This window comes from Sander vitreus, chromosome 2 (genome assembly GCF_031162955.1).
Source record: "Sander vitreus isolate 19-12246 chromosome 2, sanVit1, whole genome shotgun sequence".
Taxonomy (NCBI): domain Eukaryota; kingdom Metazoa; phylum Chordata; class Actinopteri; order Perciformes; family Percidae; genus Sander; species Sander vitreus.
This window is the reverse complement of record NC_135856.1, coordinates 26565710-26580076: the sequence shown is the minus strand read 5'-3', so window position 1 is coordinate 26580076 and position 14367 is coordinate 26565710. Positions and strand designations below refer to the sequence as shown.

The 14367-nt window shown below is 38.2% G+C and overlaps 1 protein-coding gene across 1 annotated transcript; it reads left to right on the top strand.

The window, feature by feature from the left end:
• The first annotated feature begins 586 nt into the window (after positions 1-586).
• On the top strand, positions 587-7268 carry asah1b (N-acylsphingosine amidohydrolase (acid ceramidase) 1b). The gene is made up of 14 exons (XM_078263321.1): positions 587-740; positions 856-902; positions 2538-2628; positions 2718-2804; positions 2916-2994; positions 3094-3168; positions 3262-3307; positions 3401-3545; positions 3681-3735; positions 3839-3920; positions 4715-4846; positions 5502-5625; positions 6396-6452; positions 6542-7268. The coding sequence occupies exons 1-14, from the start codon at positions 672-674 to the stop codon at positions 6629-6631; spliced, it is 1179 nt and encodes a 392-aa protein (XP_078119447.1). The 5' UTR covers positions 587-671; the 3' UTR covers positions 6632-7268.
• The last annotated feature ends 7099 nt before the right edge of the window (positions 7269-14367 follow it).

Genomic DNA, 14367 nt, shown 5'->3' with positions numbered 1-14367 from the left:
ATGACACAGCATACCTCCAGTGTTAATGTCTGTGATTAGTCTACAACCATTCTCATATATATATATATATATCCTTTCTTTAATTATAGATTATTTAATTGTTTTTCCCCTGCGTAAACAATTTGTTGTGTAAAATCTTTTGATTACATAGTGTATGATTTGTTATTTAACCAAATGTAAAGTTACTCTGTGAAGCAAAACGACGGTAAAAAAAAAAAAAAAAATGCATTTAGACAGTATTTTAATAGATGTGTCACAGTAGGAAAACAACTGCAACAAAGAGGGTTACTAATTATAACCTCTTTGATGGCACTCAACCAAATGGGTGGTCATGTTATTCATTTTCACTTCCGCATGGAAACAACCACTGGCGATCACTTTCGAGGGGTGTTTTGTATCACTTTATTACTCTTTTTGTTGGAAGCTCTAGCTTTTATGGCAAACATAATCAACGAAATTGTTAAGTTTTCAATGTAGTCGAAAACGTATGTGACTAATCACTGGTGTTATTTGTACACAAGGTGTTTTATGTCCCTTTAAGAGCTTCCGGTTTCCCCTCTCTTGTATAAAAGTCATGTCACTGTCACGAGGTAAACAGTAGCAGCTTCCGCAGTGAACTTCGTGTATTAAGAGCCACAGTACAGCAACAGTCTGGGTGAAATCCTTCAAAAATGGGTTACTGTTTTTTCCTCATTTTAACGGCTTTGTTTTCCGTCGCATCGACACAGTTTATCCCACCGGTAAGTGACATTCCTGCCAATCATTTAGCTGTGCGAGTGTGTTATCGAACTGGAATGAGGTGTATTGATGTTTTTACTCTGAAGTTACACACCTTTTAAATTAATTCATTTACAGTACACAGAAGAATGTCGGGCAGAAATGTATCCACCAAAGGGTCCCACGTAAGTAACATTAGTCTGTAAAAGTCCCTGTTTAACGAGTTAGTTGTGTATGATGATGTGTTTTGTAACTGTACTATGCAACCTTCACTTGCTTCTCGTACATTTTAACCTTAAAATTCACAAGTTGCCGTTAGTAGATGCTGCGCATATATATATATATATATATATATATATATATATATATATATATATATATATATATATATATATATGTGTGTATATATATATATATATATATATATATATATATATATATATATATATATATGCTGCGTTTGGTCTGTTGGAAAGAAATGGACATGGACATCTATATTTTTTTGTTGGCTCAAAAAACAAATGTCACAAAGCCTCTGCTGGAAAAGACATGGACATGTAGGCATGATTCATTAACTGATGTTGAACAATTAATCGAGCACATTAACACATCACGAGGGTGTCTGTGACAACAGTTGCATAATGTCTTCTGCAACTCTTGGTAATGAATTGATCATTTAAGTCATTTATCAAACATAAAAGCTATGCTGTGTTTCAGCTTGTCAAACGTAAAGATTGACTGCCTTTTCTCTGTCACAAACTAAATAACTTTGGAGTGTTAGTTGTTTTAAGATGTCAACTTGGGCACTGAGAATTTCCCAGGCATTTTCACTATTTCTATTATACTAAACAAATATTCTAAAATATAATTGGCAGTTTAATGGAAACTGATAAAAGTTGTTAGATGTGGCCCTAATGGGCTTCATGAGAACAGATCTGTAACAGAAAAATATTTCAAACTGGGGGCTTTGATTTTAAAAGCTGTGGGTGTAACAAGAATGCGCTGTTGAGTTATAGGGAAATTGTAGGATCTAGTATTTTTGGAGTGGGACCCATAATAGGGAATAAAAAACAGAATATATCGGCCTCTGCTCTGCTGCACTGATTTTTGACCATTCATTGTTAATCTGTCTCTTGCACATCCCCCAAAGTGTAAGTCCCATGATAATAAATTGTGTTTTTTTTGTTTTCCTTTTTTAAAATCTGCAATTGTGTTAACAACAGGAAATAATAAACAGGAAAGTGAGGCATCAGATGAAGTGGGCTGTATTAGAGGCATATTTTATGAATGAAAATATTCTCTGGGATGTTGCATAAAAGACATATATTCACATTTCCAACAGCACTTGAAGGCAGCATATGTTTCTAAGCACATTGTTCTGTTGATGCCCTAATTATTATTACGAAATAACTAGTGCTGCAACATTTATTTTAACTTCTAAGTTATTTTTGATTTTTCAATTCATTGTTCAGTCTGTAAACTGTCAATAAATAATGTAACACTAATCTTCTCTGACATGAAATAGAGAAAAGCATGACACTTTCACATCTAAGAAGCTGGAGTCAGACAATCTGGGGGATTTTTGCTTCATGAATGGTTCAAATGATCAAACTTGTTGGTGATTCATTTATTATCTACTTACTAGGCTGTACTCGTGAGATTGAAATAGACTGCATGGCCTCAGCTGCTGCAATTTTCCATTTCAAGTTAATTCAAAACGCATAAATTAAACTCATTTCTAGTCAGTGATGTTGTGAATAGGATGTTGTCATTTGCATCGTTATGCTTGAGCAGTTTTACAGCTTTCCCTTTCTAATCAGGTTCAGAGGAGCTGTCGGTTGGTACACAGTGGACCTCGACCTACCGCCCGGAAAGAGATGGACAGCTCTAATCACTGACAAAAAAACAGATGTAAGAACGTTGTCAAGTTCTTTAAATTAGTCTCACAGAAATGTCACCCGTTTTTGTTTTTTTTTACTCTATGATCTCTTTATTTGAAGCTGGTCAACATGATCCAAGCCATCCGAGACTTGGCTAATGCGTTTGTGCCCAGTGGAAGGCTGATTGAGCTTGTTGACATTACGCTGGTGGGTGTCATTTCTCTCTCTGAAATATGTGTTCCATAAAATAACTGCCATATCTTTTGTATTGTCATTGAAAGCTTTATGACTGCAGTGTGTTTTTATAATGGTCTGCAGCCTTTGATGGTGGACACTCTCCCAAACCCTTTCGGTGATGAAATCAAAGGAATTGCAGCTGCTTCAGGGATTCCTCTTGGTAAGAAAACACTAATTCCTTATATAGTAACTGTTTAAAGTTTCATTGACCTCCGGTCCTTTTTTGTTTTGTTTATTTTCTTCATCTTTTATAATCTAGGTGAAGTCGTCTTGTTCAACATCTTCTATGAGGTGTTCACTGTGTGCACATCAGTTGTTGCAGAAGATAATAAGGGTGGGTCATCAAACAGAATCTGATTGATTTAATTAACTTCAAAAATAATTCTGTATCAGTACTGAAATGCCTTTGGGCTTTGCACACTTACAGGTAACCTCATTCATGGTAGAAATCTGGATTTTGGATTATTTATGGGGTAAGAAATCCCCTCAAAATCACATTTTTAAGCTTGATAGTCTTGACTCGGATGCGATAAACTAACATGAGATGGACTTGTCCCTCTTCACAGCTGGGATATGAAAAACAAGTCATGGATCATTAGTGAGAAACTGAAGCCTCTGGTTGTCAACCTCGACTTCAAGAGAAATAATCAGACCGTCTTCAAGTCTACAAACTTTGCTGGATATGTTGGCATGCTGACTGGCATCAAGCCTGTAAGTCATTACGTATTATAACTCAATTCAGTTATCATTCACACCCGTGACGGCTGTTGAGGTGTGTATGCTTCTTGCACAGTTCTTGACGTAAGAAAGATTTTAAAGATTTTTTTTCTTCTTTCTTACATGTAGCACACATTCACTCTGACTATGAATGAGCGCTTCAGTCTTGATGGAGGATACATTGGTGAGAGATTAACAGTTTTTGCTCAGCACGATTTCCCCAGGCATTTGAGTCGAGGTCTCTGTTTTGTGACTGCTTGTCATCATCTAATTCTGTTCACATGCAGGAATCCTGGAGTGGATCTTGGGGAAGAGAGATGGGATGTGGATGAGCTTCCTCACTCGCTCAGTCCTAGAAAATGCAACCAGGTATTTATTCCTCTTCGATATTTAAGGTACATTGTGGAGATGTTTGCCACTGGTGAACAGGTCCCCGTATTGTTTGCATGTTGTGTTCTAGCTGCATGCATACGGGGACACGCACACACAGCACAAACGCGGTGATGATGTGATGCACATTTTTGTTGAGGACAGCCATGTATATCTGTCTGATGGCAGTAATGTGCTGAAAATGATGTATGAGAGAAGAAGACCATAAGCTAATGTACAGAATGCAGGTTTCAAAAGACTAAGAAAAAGCTTTGCAAATGTGTTTTTAATTGGTTAGAAAATGCATTGAACATGTTTGTCAGGTATTAAGGACTCAGACGATGCAATTGGCTGACAAACAAATGTGAAGAAAAAAGTCATGTTTTAATTACATTGAAAGCTCCACAGGGTTTTAGCATCCTGAAAAATAAAATGCTTCTCAATTTCGTTTAATTTGTATATTACAGTTCAACAAGGCGATTCAAATGGTTTACATGAGACATAAAACATTATTGAGAAACACAAGGCAATATAAAAAGACATGAATATGATTTGAAAAAGAGACATCAGTGTACAGACATTGCGATGTAATATATATGAATACACAGTCCCACGTTTAATAAGAAAAGGCAGTAGCAAACAGAATGTTGCAGCTTTGATTTAAAAGAACTGAGAGTTGAAGCAGACTTCAGTTTTTCTGGATCCAAATTTGTGGTGCATAATTACTGAATGCTGCCTCTCCGTGTCCAGCGACGATGTCTCTGTACCAACAATGAGTCTTGTCCCGTTCTCAGCTATGAGGAAGCCAAAAGTCGCCTGGCTCAGACCAAGCTGCTGGCTCCAGCTTACTTCATCCTCGGAGGAAACCAGACAGGCCAGGGCTGCATCATCACACGGTCCAGACTGCTCAGCATCGATCTCTTGGAGTAAGTACTAGAGCTTGTTCAGCATTTAATGTCAACAATACAGTATGTTTTTGCGTTCCTGGAGGAGTATTTGAATGCTTAATCACCGCGTATATTTCGCTAAAAAAAAATTGGTGATATATCGCTGGCTCAGTGGTTAGCACTTCTGCCTCACAGCAAGAAGGTTCTGGGTTCGAATCCAGGTCGTTCCGGGCCTTTCTGTGTGGAGTTTGCATGTTCTCCCCGTGTTTGCGTGGGTTTCTTCCCACCATAAAGATATGCGTGCATGTAATAAGGACTACAGTTGAAAATTAGCCGACTGGCTAACACTGGCGCATTTACAGAAATGTTGATTAATGTGCATTGTCCTAATCAACTAAACTTACAAACTTAGACAGTCCTGAGCAAACCTCAGACACCATACCTATACAATTACAATGAAACGTAGGAGTGATACTGTATATGTTGAGTTGTACCTGACTGACCTAGTTTTTTTTTTTTTTGTGCTAGTGTCACAATGACACAGCTTTTCTCGTGTTTCCTTATAAAACATAACTTGCTCAACTAGGAACTTATGACAGCTTTAGTTTCAGATCATCTGATTGAACAGCAGATTTCACAAATGAGGTGATTAATGTCACATGTTGAGGTTTTTTCTTTAATTGTTTTATTTCAGGATTGACCTGAAGCTGGGCCGGTGGTATGTCCTGGAGACAAACTACGATCACTGGAAGGAGCCTTTGTTCCTGGATGATCGCAGAACTCCTGCCATGAGGTGCATGAACCAGACCACACAGGCGGTAAGTACTAAGACAGATGTGGAATAAGTATTCAGATCTTTTACTTAAGTAAAGGTAGCAATACCACATTGTATAAATACTCTGTTACAAGTAAAAGTCTCACATTCACAATTGTATTTAAGTAAAAGTACATTTGCATTAAAATATACTTCTAAATACCAAAAGTAAAAGTTCTCATAGTGCAGAAAGGCCCATTTCAGAACAATAAATATTCTATTTTTGGATTATATTTATTGACACATTGATATGTATGCATCACTAATGTTGTAGTTGGTAAAGGTGGAGCTAATTTTAATGACTTCACTGTCAGGTACCATAAACTATAATAATCCATCATCATTTAGTTGTTGATTGTTGTTAAATATTAGTTTATATTTTGTGTTAATCTGAATATGTAAAACCTAACTGGTAGCTACATCTGACAGATACATGTAGTGCAGTAAAAAGTACAATATGTGATTCTCTGTTGTGGAGTAGAAGTATGAAGTAGAATAAAATGGAAATACTCAAGTAAAGTACCTTTTTTTTTTTTTTAAAAGTGCGTAGTTGCATTCCATCGCTGGCTGACGACAGTCCACTTCCTGGACATAACTGGACAAATATCTGTCTCTGATTTAGAGGTTGTGAATGTTTTCAGATGTAGTTATAGCTCCGTAATGCCAGTCATCTGATTTTTTTCTTTTTTTTAGGTCTGAAATACAAGTCTGACAAGTTACATTCCTGTTTTTATCAAAGTGGTAAGACATCTTTGATCTGTTCTCTTTTTTCAGAATGTCTCACTGAAGACCATGTATGATGTCCTCTCCACCAAACCAGTGCTAAACAAGGTGAACCTTCAATGGCCGTTTGTATTTATTTATTAAAAGCAAGTTGGATTTGTTCAGTGTAAATAACGTTTCCCTGCTGTTTTTCACAGTTGACCACATACACAACACTGATGCAAGTGTCTGAGGGAAAACTGGAGTCGTATATCCGCGACTGCCCGAATCCCTGCATGCCCTGGTAACGCTCCAACCACTGAACCCTGATCAGTTTGTAAATGCCTATCTGCATGGAGAAGCTATGATAAAGACAAGCTCAGCTGCTCTTGGGACAGAAGTGGATTTTGTTCCTTTTTTAACAGTTTGCACTGCTATCAAATCACATGAACCAAAGTTTGTTTTGATATTTCATGTTTTGGTTTTCAGACAATTCAGGAATACTTAAAAGCTTTGATGAAAATACTGAATCTTATTTTTTTTCTGTCATTAGGAAAATGTACAAAATTGAATCAATCTTGTAAATGTTTTCCCTCAGTTATTTTTGCTGTAATGTTATTTGCAAAATGAGTCCATCAGTGATCTCAACATGGGCATAGGGACCCCTGAGATAAAGGCTTGTGTGCGTAATTCAATTAATGCAAAATATGGTTAGATTTCTCAAATCCATTCACCATTTAGTGCCTACACACTGTAGCCCTGCTTTATTAGTTTTTGTTTTTGAATCCAGGTCCAAGTCAAAATGTTGAACTAGGTTAGTTACAGTTACTGTCTCACCACATGATCACTGGCCATTTTACACACTGATACTGACAAATGTACCTCATGGATCTCATCTTTTTTTTTTTTTTTAAGATGGTTAATAAAAATGATTCACAAATTAAAGTTGTACTTGTGTTTCTGATGTAATTTTTACCATGTAAGCTGGTTATATTTTGAATTTAGCTGAAATAATTTTTTATTGATTGACAGATTATTTTCCCCAATTAATCCATGAATTGTTTTGTCTATGAAATGTCAGTAAATAGGCAAAAACACCACAATTTACCATAGCAAGTAATGTCTTCAAATGTACAAAACCCAAAAATTTATTTACAGGGTATGTGCAGGAATCCTGAACTTAAATGTAATACATTTACACCCTTTCCATACATTTTAAGAACTCATCGCCACTTCACATTCTTACCAGTTACATCAGCAATTGACCATACATTTACTGTAAGACAGCACAACTAAAATAAAAAGTATAAAGTAAAAGTGTAGTTTGCCCTTGAAAAGTCATAGCATAGTATGTGATAAGAAGTCATAGTATATTATGTAAAAAAAAGTCAAAGTATCTCAAAATGTCATAAAAGTCATAGCATAGTATGTCAAATGTAATAAGTTATAGTAAAGTATGTCATCGTATAGTACGTCATAAAAAGTCAGTTTTACATGTCAAAAAAGTTACAGTATACTATGTGATAAAAAGTCATAGAATGTCATGAAAAGTCATGTCAAAAAATGTAATATGTTAAAACATATGTAGTATGTCATAAAAAGTCAAAGTATAGTATGTCAAAAAATGTAATGAAAAGTCATAGTATAGTATGTCGTAAAGAGTCATAAAAATAGTATGTCAAAAATTGTAATAAAAAGATTTAGTATTAGTATTTTATGTCAAAAAAGTCATGGTATTGTATGTTATATAAAAAGTCAGTGTTGTATGTCAAAAAGGTAATAAAAAGTAATAGTATTGTATGTCATAAAAAGTCATAGTATAATATGTCATATTATAGTATGTCAGAAATTTAATAAAAAGTCCTAATATTGTATATCAAAAAGTCATAGTATAGTGTGTCAAAAAAGTCATAATATAGTATGTTATGAAAAAGTCATAGTATAGCATGTCAAAAAAAGTCATAGTATAGTATGTCAAACAATTTAATAAAAAGTCATAGTATAGAATGTCAGGAAAAGTGATACAAATGCCATACTATATGTTGAATAATGTCATAAAAAGTCATTATATAGTATTTCAAAAAAACTTATGTCAAAAATAGTCATAGCATAGTATGTTAAAAAAAAGTGATAAAAAGTCATGGTATAGTATGTTGAATAAAGTGATAAAAAAAAGTCATAGTATGTCCAAAAAAGTCATAAAAAAAGTCATAGTATGTCCAAAAAAAGTGATTTTGAATTGTCTCCAGCTACTAATCAACAGTTTGCACTTTGTCCTTCAGGGACTTGAAACGGTTACCATCCAGTTCCCAAGGAAAGACCCTACTGACTGAGCTATCCTCAAAGCAGTGACATTATAGTATAGTATATTGGACCTCAAAACAAAGATTCAAACGCTCAACCTTCTGTCTTCCAATCATTCTATTCTCATAGTATAGTTTGTCAAAAAAAAGTCATGGTATAGAATCTCAAATAAAGTGATAAAAAAGTCATAGTTATAGTATGTCAATGAAAACCGATAAAAAAGTCATTGTATAGCATGTCGATAAAAACATTTAAAAAAAGTCATAGTATTGTATGTCGAAAAAAAGTCAAAGTATAGTATGTTGGAAAAAATGTGTCTTCAGCCCTGTAAAGTAGGTTTTGAAACTAATTGCACCCTACAGGATTTAAACACTCAACCTGTCTTCCAATCATTCTATTCTCATAGTATAGTTTGTCTAAATAAAAGTCATGGTATGGTATGTCGGAAAAAGTCAGAGTATAGTCTGTTGAAAAATGCCATAGTATAGTCGAAAAAAGTGATAGAAAAGTCACAGTATAGCATGTCGAAAAAAAACGGATAAAAAAGTCATAGTATAGTATGTTGAAAAAAGTCTTAGTATAGCATGTCGATAAAAACGGATTAAAAAGTCATAGTATAGTTTGTCGAAAAAAAAGTAATAGTATAGTATGTCCGAAAAAGTCACAGTATAACATGGCGAAAAAAGTGATAAAATGTCATAGTACTCATCACTCAACATATTTTTATAAAAAGTCATAGTATTGTATATACAAAATTAATAGTATTTCATCATAAAAAAGTCATAGTATAGTATGTCAAAAATGTATAAAAGTCATAGTATACTATGTCAAAAAATGTAATAAAAAGTTCTAGTATTGTATTTCATAAAAGGTCATAGTATAGTTTGTCAAAAAAGTCATAGTGTAGTGTCATAAAAAGGCAGTGTTGTGTGACATAAAATTTACTAAAAAGTCATAGTATAGTGTCATAGAAAACGTCCTAGTATAGTATGTCAAAAAGTCAAGAAATGTAATAAAAAGTCATAGTATTGTATTTCAAGAAAAGTCATTGTATAGTATGTCAAAGAAGTCATAGTATAGTGTCATAAAAAAGTCATAGTATAGTATGTCAAAAAAGTCATAGTATTGTATGTCATAAAAAGTCATTTCCTTGTATGTTAAAAAAAGAATGTAACAAAAAAAGTCATAGTATGTCAACAATTTTCATTAAAAAGTAATAGTATATTATGTCATAAAAAGTCATAGTATAGTAAGTCAAGAATCGTCATAGTATAGTATGTCCAAAAATGTAATAAAAAGTCATAGTATTGTATGTCATAAAAAAGTCATAGTATAGTATGTCCAAAAATGTAATAAAAAGTCATAGTATTGTATGTCATAAAAAAGTCATAGTATACTGTATGTCAAAAAATGTAATAAAAAGTCATAGTATTGTTTGTAAAAATAAAGTCATAATATAGTATGTCAAGAAATTTAATAAAAAGTCATAGTATTGTATTTCATGAAAAGTCATAGTATAGTATATCAAAATAATCATAGTATAGTATGTCAAAATGTCATAGTATAGTACGTGAAAAAAGTCATAGTATAGTATGTTAAAAAAGTAATAGTATTGCATGTCATAAAAAAGTCATAGTATGGTATGTAAAAAAATGTAATAAAAAGTTATAGTATGTCATGAATAAGTCGTAGTATAGTATGTCACGAAAAAGTAATAAAAAGTAATAGTATAGTATGTCAAAAAAGTCATAGTATTGTATGCAGGGTACCCCCAGGATCCTCCAACTTAAATTTAAGGCTTTTTAAGACCTTTTTAATACCATTTCAAATATAATTCAATGCCAACTTCGTACCCATTCCGACAGAAGTATAAAATAAAATAAGATATATTACACTGCATAATAATTAATCTATAATTTGAACTATTACTTAAGGAAGATGTTGAATGCAGGACTTGTAACTGACAACACTCTACAACACTGTTTTTTCTACTTTTTCTGCAATACATGATCTGAGTAAGTCTTCCACCAACAACGGTCATGCACGGTCATGAGAAACGATGAGATGGCCAGACACCTAGGATGGTCGGACACAATCCCAAACCTATGATGGCCAGATGCGATGAGAAACCTAGGATGGCCAGATGCGATGAGAAACCTAGGATAGCCAGACGCGATGAGAGACCTAGGATAGCCATACATGATCACAAACCTAGGATGGCCAGATACGATCACAAACCTAGGATAGCCAGACGCGATGAGAAACCTAGGATGTCCAGACGCAATGAGAAACCTATGATGGCCAGACGCGATGAGAAACCTAGGATGCAATACATGATCTGAGTAAGTCTTCCACCAACAACAGTCATGCACGGTCAGTTTTTAATTAGCCTACATTAGTAACAGTTAATTTTGTTACGGTATGAACTTTATCCTAGGAAAGGCAAAAAAATATGAGCCCTTTGTAACGAAATCCAAGACTTTGTATACCAAATTCAAGACTATTAAGGCCTTAATTGCGATGGAGGATGACCAGACGCGATGAGAAACCTAGGATGGCCAGACGCGATGAGAAATCTAGGCTGGCCAGATGCAATGAGACACCTAGGATGGCCAGACGCGATGAGAAACCTAGGATGGCCAGATGCGATGACAAACCTAGGATAGCCAGAAGCAATGAGAACCCTAGAATGGCCAGATGTGATGAGAAACGTAGGATGGCCAGACGCAATGAAAAACCTAGGATAGCCAGAAGCAATGAGAAACATAGGATGGCCAGACGCGATGATAAACCTAGGAAGGCCAGACATAATGAGAAACCTAGGCTGGCCAGACCCGATCACAAACCTAGGATGGCCAGACGCGATGAGAAACCTAGGATGGCCGGACACGATGAGAAACCTAGGATGGCCGGACGCGATGAGAAACCTAGGATGGCCAGACGCGATGAGAAACTTAGGATGGAGAGACGTGATGAGAAACGTAGAATAGACAGACGTGATCACAAACCTAGGATAGCCAGACGCGATGAGAAACCTAGGATAGCCAGACGCGATGAGAAACCTAGGATAGCCAGACGCGATGAGAAACCTAGGATGGCCAGACGCGATGATGAACCTAGGCTGGCCAGACACGATGATAAACCTAGGAAGGCCAGACACAATGAGAAACCTAGGCTGGCCAGACCCGATCACAAACCTAGGATGGCCAGACGCGATGAGAAACCTAGGATGGCCGGACGCGATGAGAAACCTAGGATGGCTGGATGCGATGAGAAACCTAGGATGGCCAGACGCGATGAGAAACCTAGGATGGAGAGACGCGATGAGAAACGTAGAATAGACAGACATGATCACAAACCTAGGATAGCCAGACGCGATGAGAAACATAGGCTGCCCAGGATCAGAAAACCCAGGATCGCCCGATGAGAAACCTAGGATGGCCAGACGCGATGAGAAACCTAGGATGCCAGCGTGAGAGACCCAGATAGCTACATGATCACAAACCTAGGATGGCCAGATGCGATGAGAAACCTAGGATGGCCAGACGCGATGAGAAACCTAGGATAGCCAGACGCGATGAGAGACCTAGGATAGCCATACATGATCACAAACCTAGGATGGCCAGATACGATCACAAACCTAGGATGGCCAGACGCGATGAGAAACCTAGGATGGCCAGACGCGATGATGAACCTAGGCTGGCCAGACACGATGATAAACCTAGGAAGGCCAGACACAATGAGAAACCTAGGCTGGCCAGACCCGATCACAAACCTAGGATGGCCAGACGCGATGAGAAACCTAGGATGGCCGGACGCGATGAGAAACCTAGGATGGCTGGATGCGATGAGAAACCTAGGATGGCCAGACGCGATGAGAAACCTAGGATGGAGAGACGCGATGAGAAACGTAGAATAGACAGACATGATCACAAACCTAGGATAGCCAGACGCGATGAGAAACCTAGGATAGCCAGACGCGATGAGAAACATAGGCTGGCCAGACCCGATCATAAAACTAGGATGGCCAGACGCGATGAGAAACCTAGGATGGCCGGACGCGATGAGAAACCTAGGATAGCCAGACGCGATGAGAGACCTAGGATAGCCATACATGATCACAAACCTAGGATGGCCAGATACGATCACAAACCTAGGATGGCCAGACGCGATGAGAAACCTAGGATGGCCAGATGCGATGAGAAACCTAGGATAGCCAGACGCGATGAGAAACCTAGGATAGCCATACATGATCACAAACCTAGGATGGCCAGATACGATCACAAACCTAGGATGGCCAGACGCGATGAGAAACCTAGGATGTCCAGACGCAATGAGAAACCTAGGCTGGCCAGACGCGATGATAAACCTAGGAAGGCCAGACACAATGAGAAACCTAGGCTGGCCAGACCCGATCACAAACCTAGGATGGCCAGACGCGATGAGAAACCTAGGATGGCCGGACGCGATGAGAAACCTAGGATGGCTGGATGCGATGAGAAACCTAGGATGGCCAGACGCGATGAGAAACCTAGGATGGAGAGACGCGATGAGAAACGTAGAATAGACAGACATGATCACAAACCTAGGATAGCCAGACGCGATGAGAAACCTAGGATAGCCAGACGCGATGAGAAACATAGGATGGCCAGACGCGATGATAAACCTAGGAAGGCCAGACATAATGAGAAACCTAGGCTGGCCAGACCCGATCATAAACCTAGGATGGCCAGACGCGATGAGAAACCTAGGATGGCCGGACGCGATGAGAAACCAAGGAAGGCCAGACACAATGATAAACCTAGGCTGGCCAGACGCGATGATAAACCTAGGAAGGCCAGACACAATGAGAAACCTAGGCTGGCCAGACCCGATCACAAACCTAGGATGGCCAGACGCGATGAGAAACCTAGGAGGGCCAGATGCAGATGAGAAACCTAGGATAGCCAGACGCGATGAGAGACCTAGGATGGCCAGACATGATCACCTAGGATGCCAGACACGATCGCAAACTAGGATGGCCAGACGCGATCGAGAAACCTAGGATGGCCAGACGCGATGAGAAACCTAGGATAGCCAGACGCGATGAGAAACCTAGGATGGCCAGATGCGATGAGAAACCCTAGCATCGCCAGGCCCGATGAGAAACCTAGGATGGCCAGACACAATGAGAAACCTAGGATGGCCAGACGGGATGTGAAACCTAGGATGGCCGGACGCGATGAGAAACCTAGGATGGCTGGATGCGATGAGAAACCTAGGATGGCCAGACGCGATGAGAAACCTAGGATGGAGAGACGCGATGAGAAACGTAGAATAGACAGACATGATCACAAACCTAGGATAGCCAGACGCGATGAGAAACCTAGGATAGCCAGACGCGATGAGAAACCTAGGATGGCCAGACGCGATGAGAAACCTAGGATGGCTGGACGCAATGAAAAACCTAGGATAACCAGATGCGATGAGAAAGCTAGGATTGCCAGACGCGATGAGAAACCTAGGATAGCCAGACGCGATGAGAACCCTAGAATGGCCAGACCCGATCACAAACCTAGGATGGCCAGACGTGATCACAAACCTAGGATAGCCAGACGCGATGAGACACCTAGGATAGCCAGACGCGATGAGAAACCTAGGATGGCCAGATGCGATGAGAAACCTAGCATCGCCAGGCCCGATGAGAAACCTAGGATGGCCAGACACAATGAGAAACCTAGGATGGCCAGACGGGATGTGA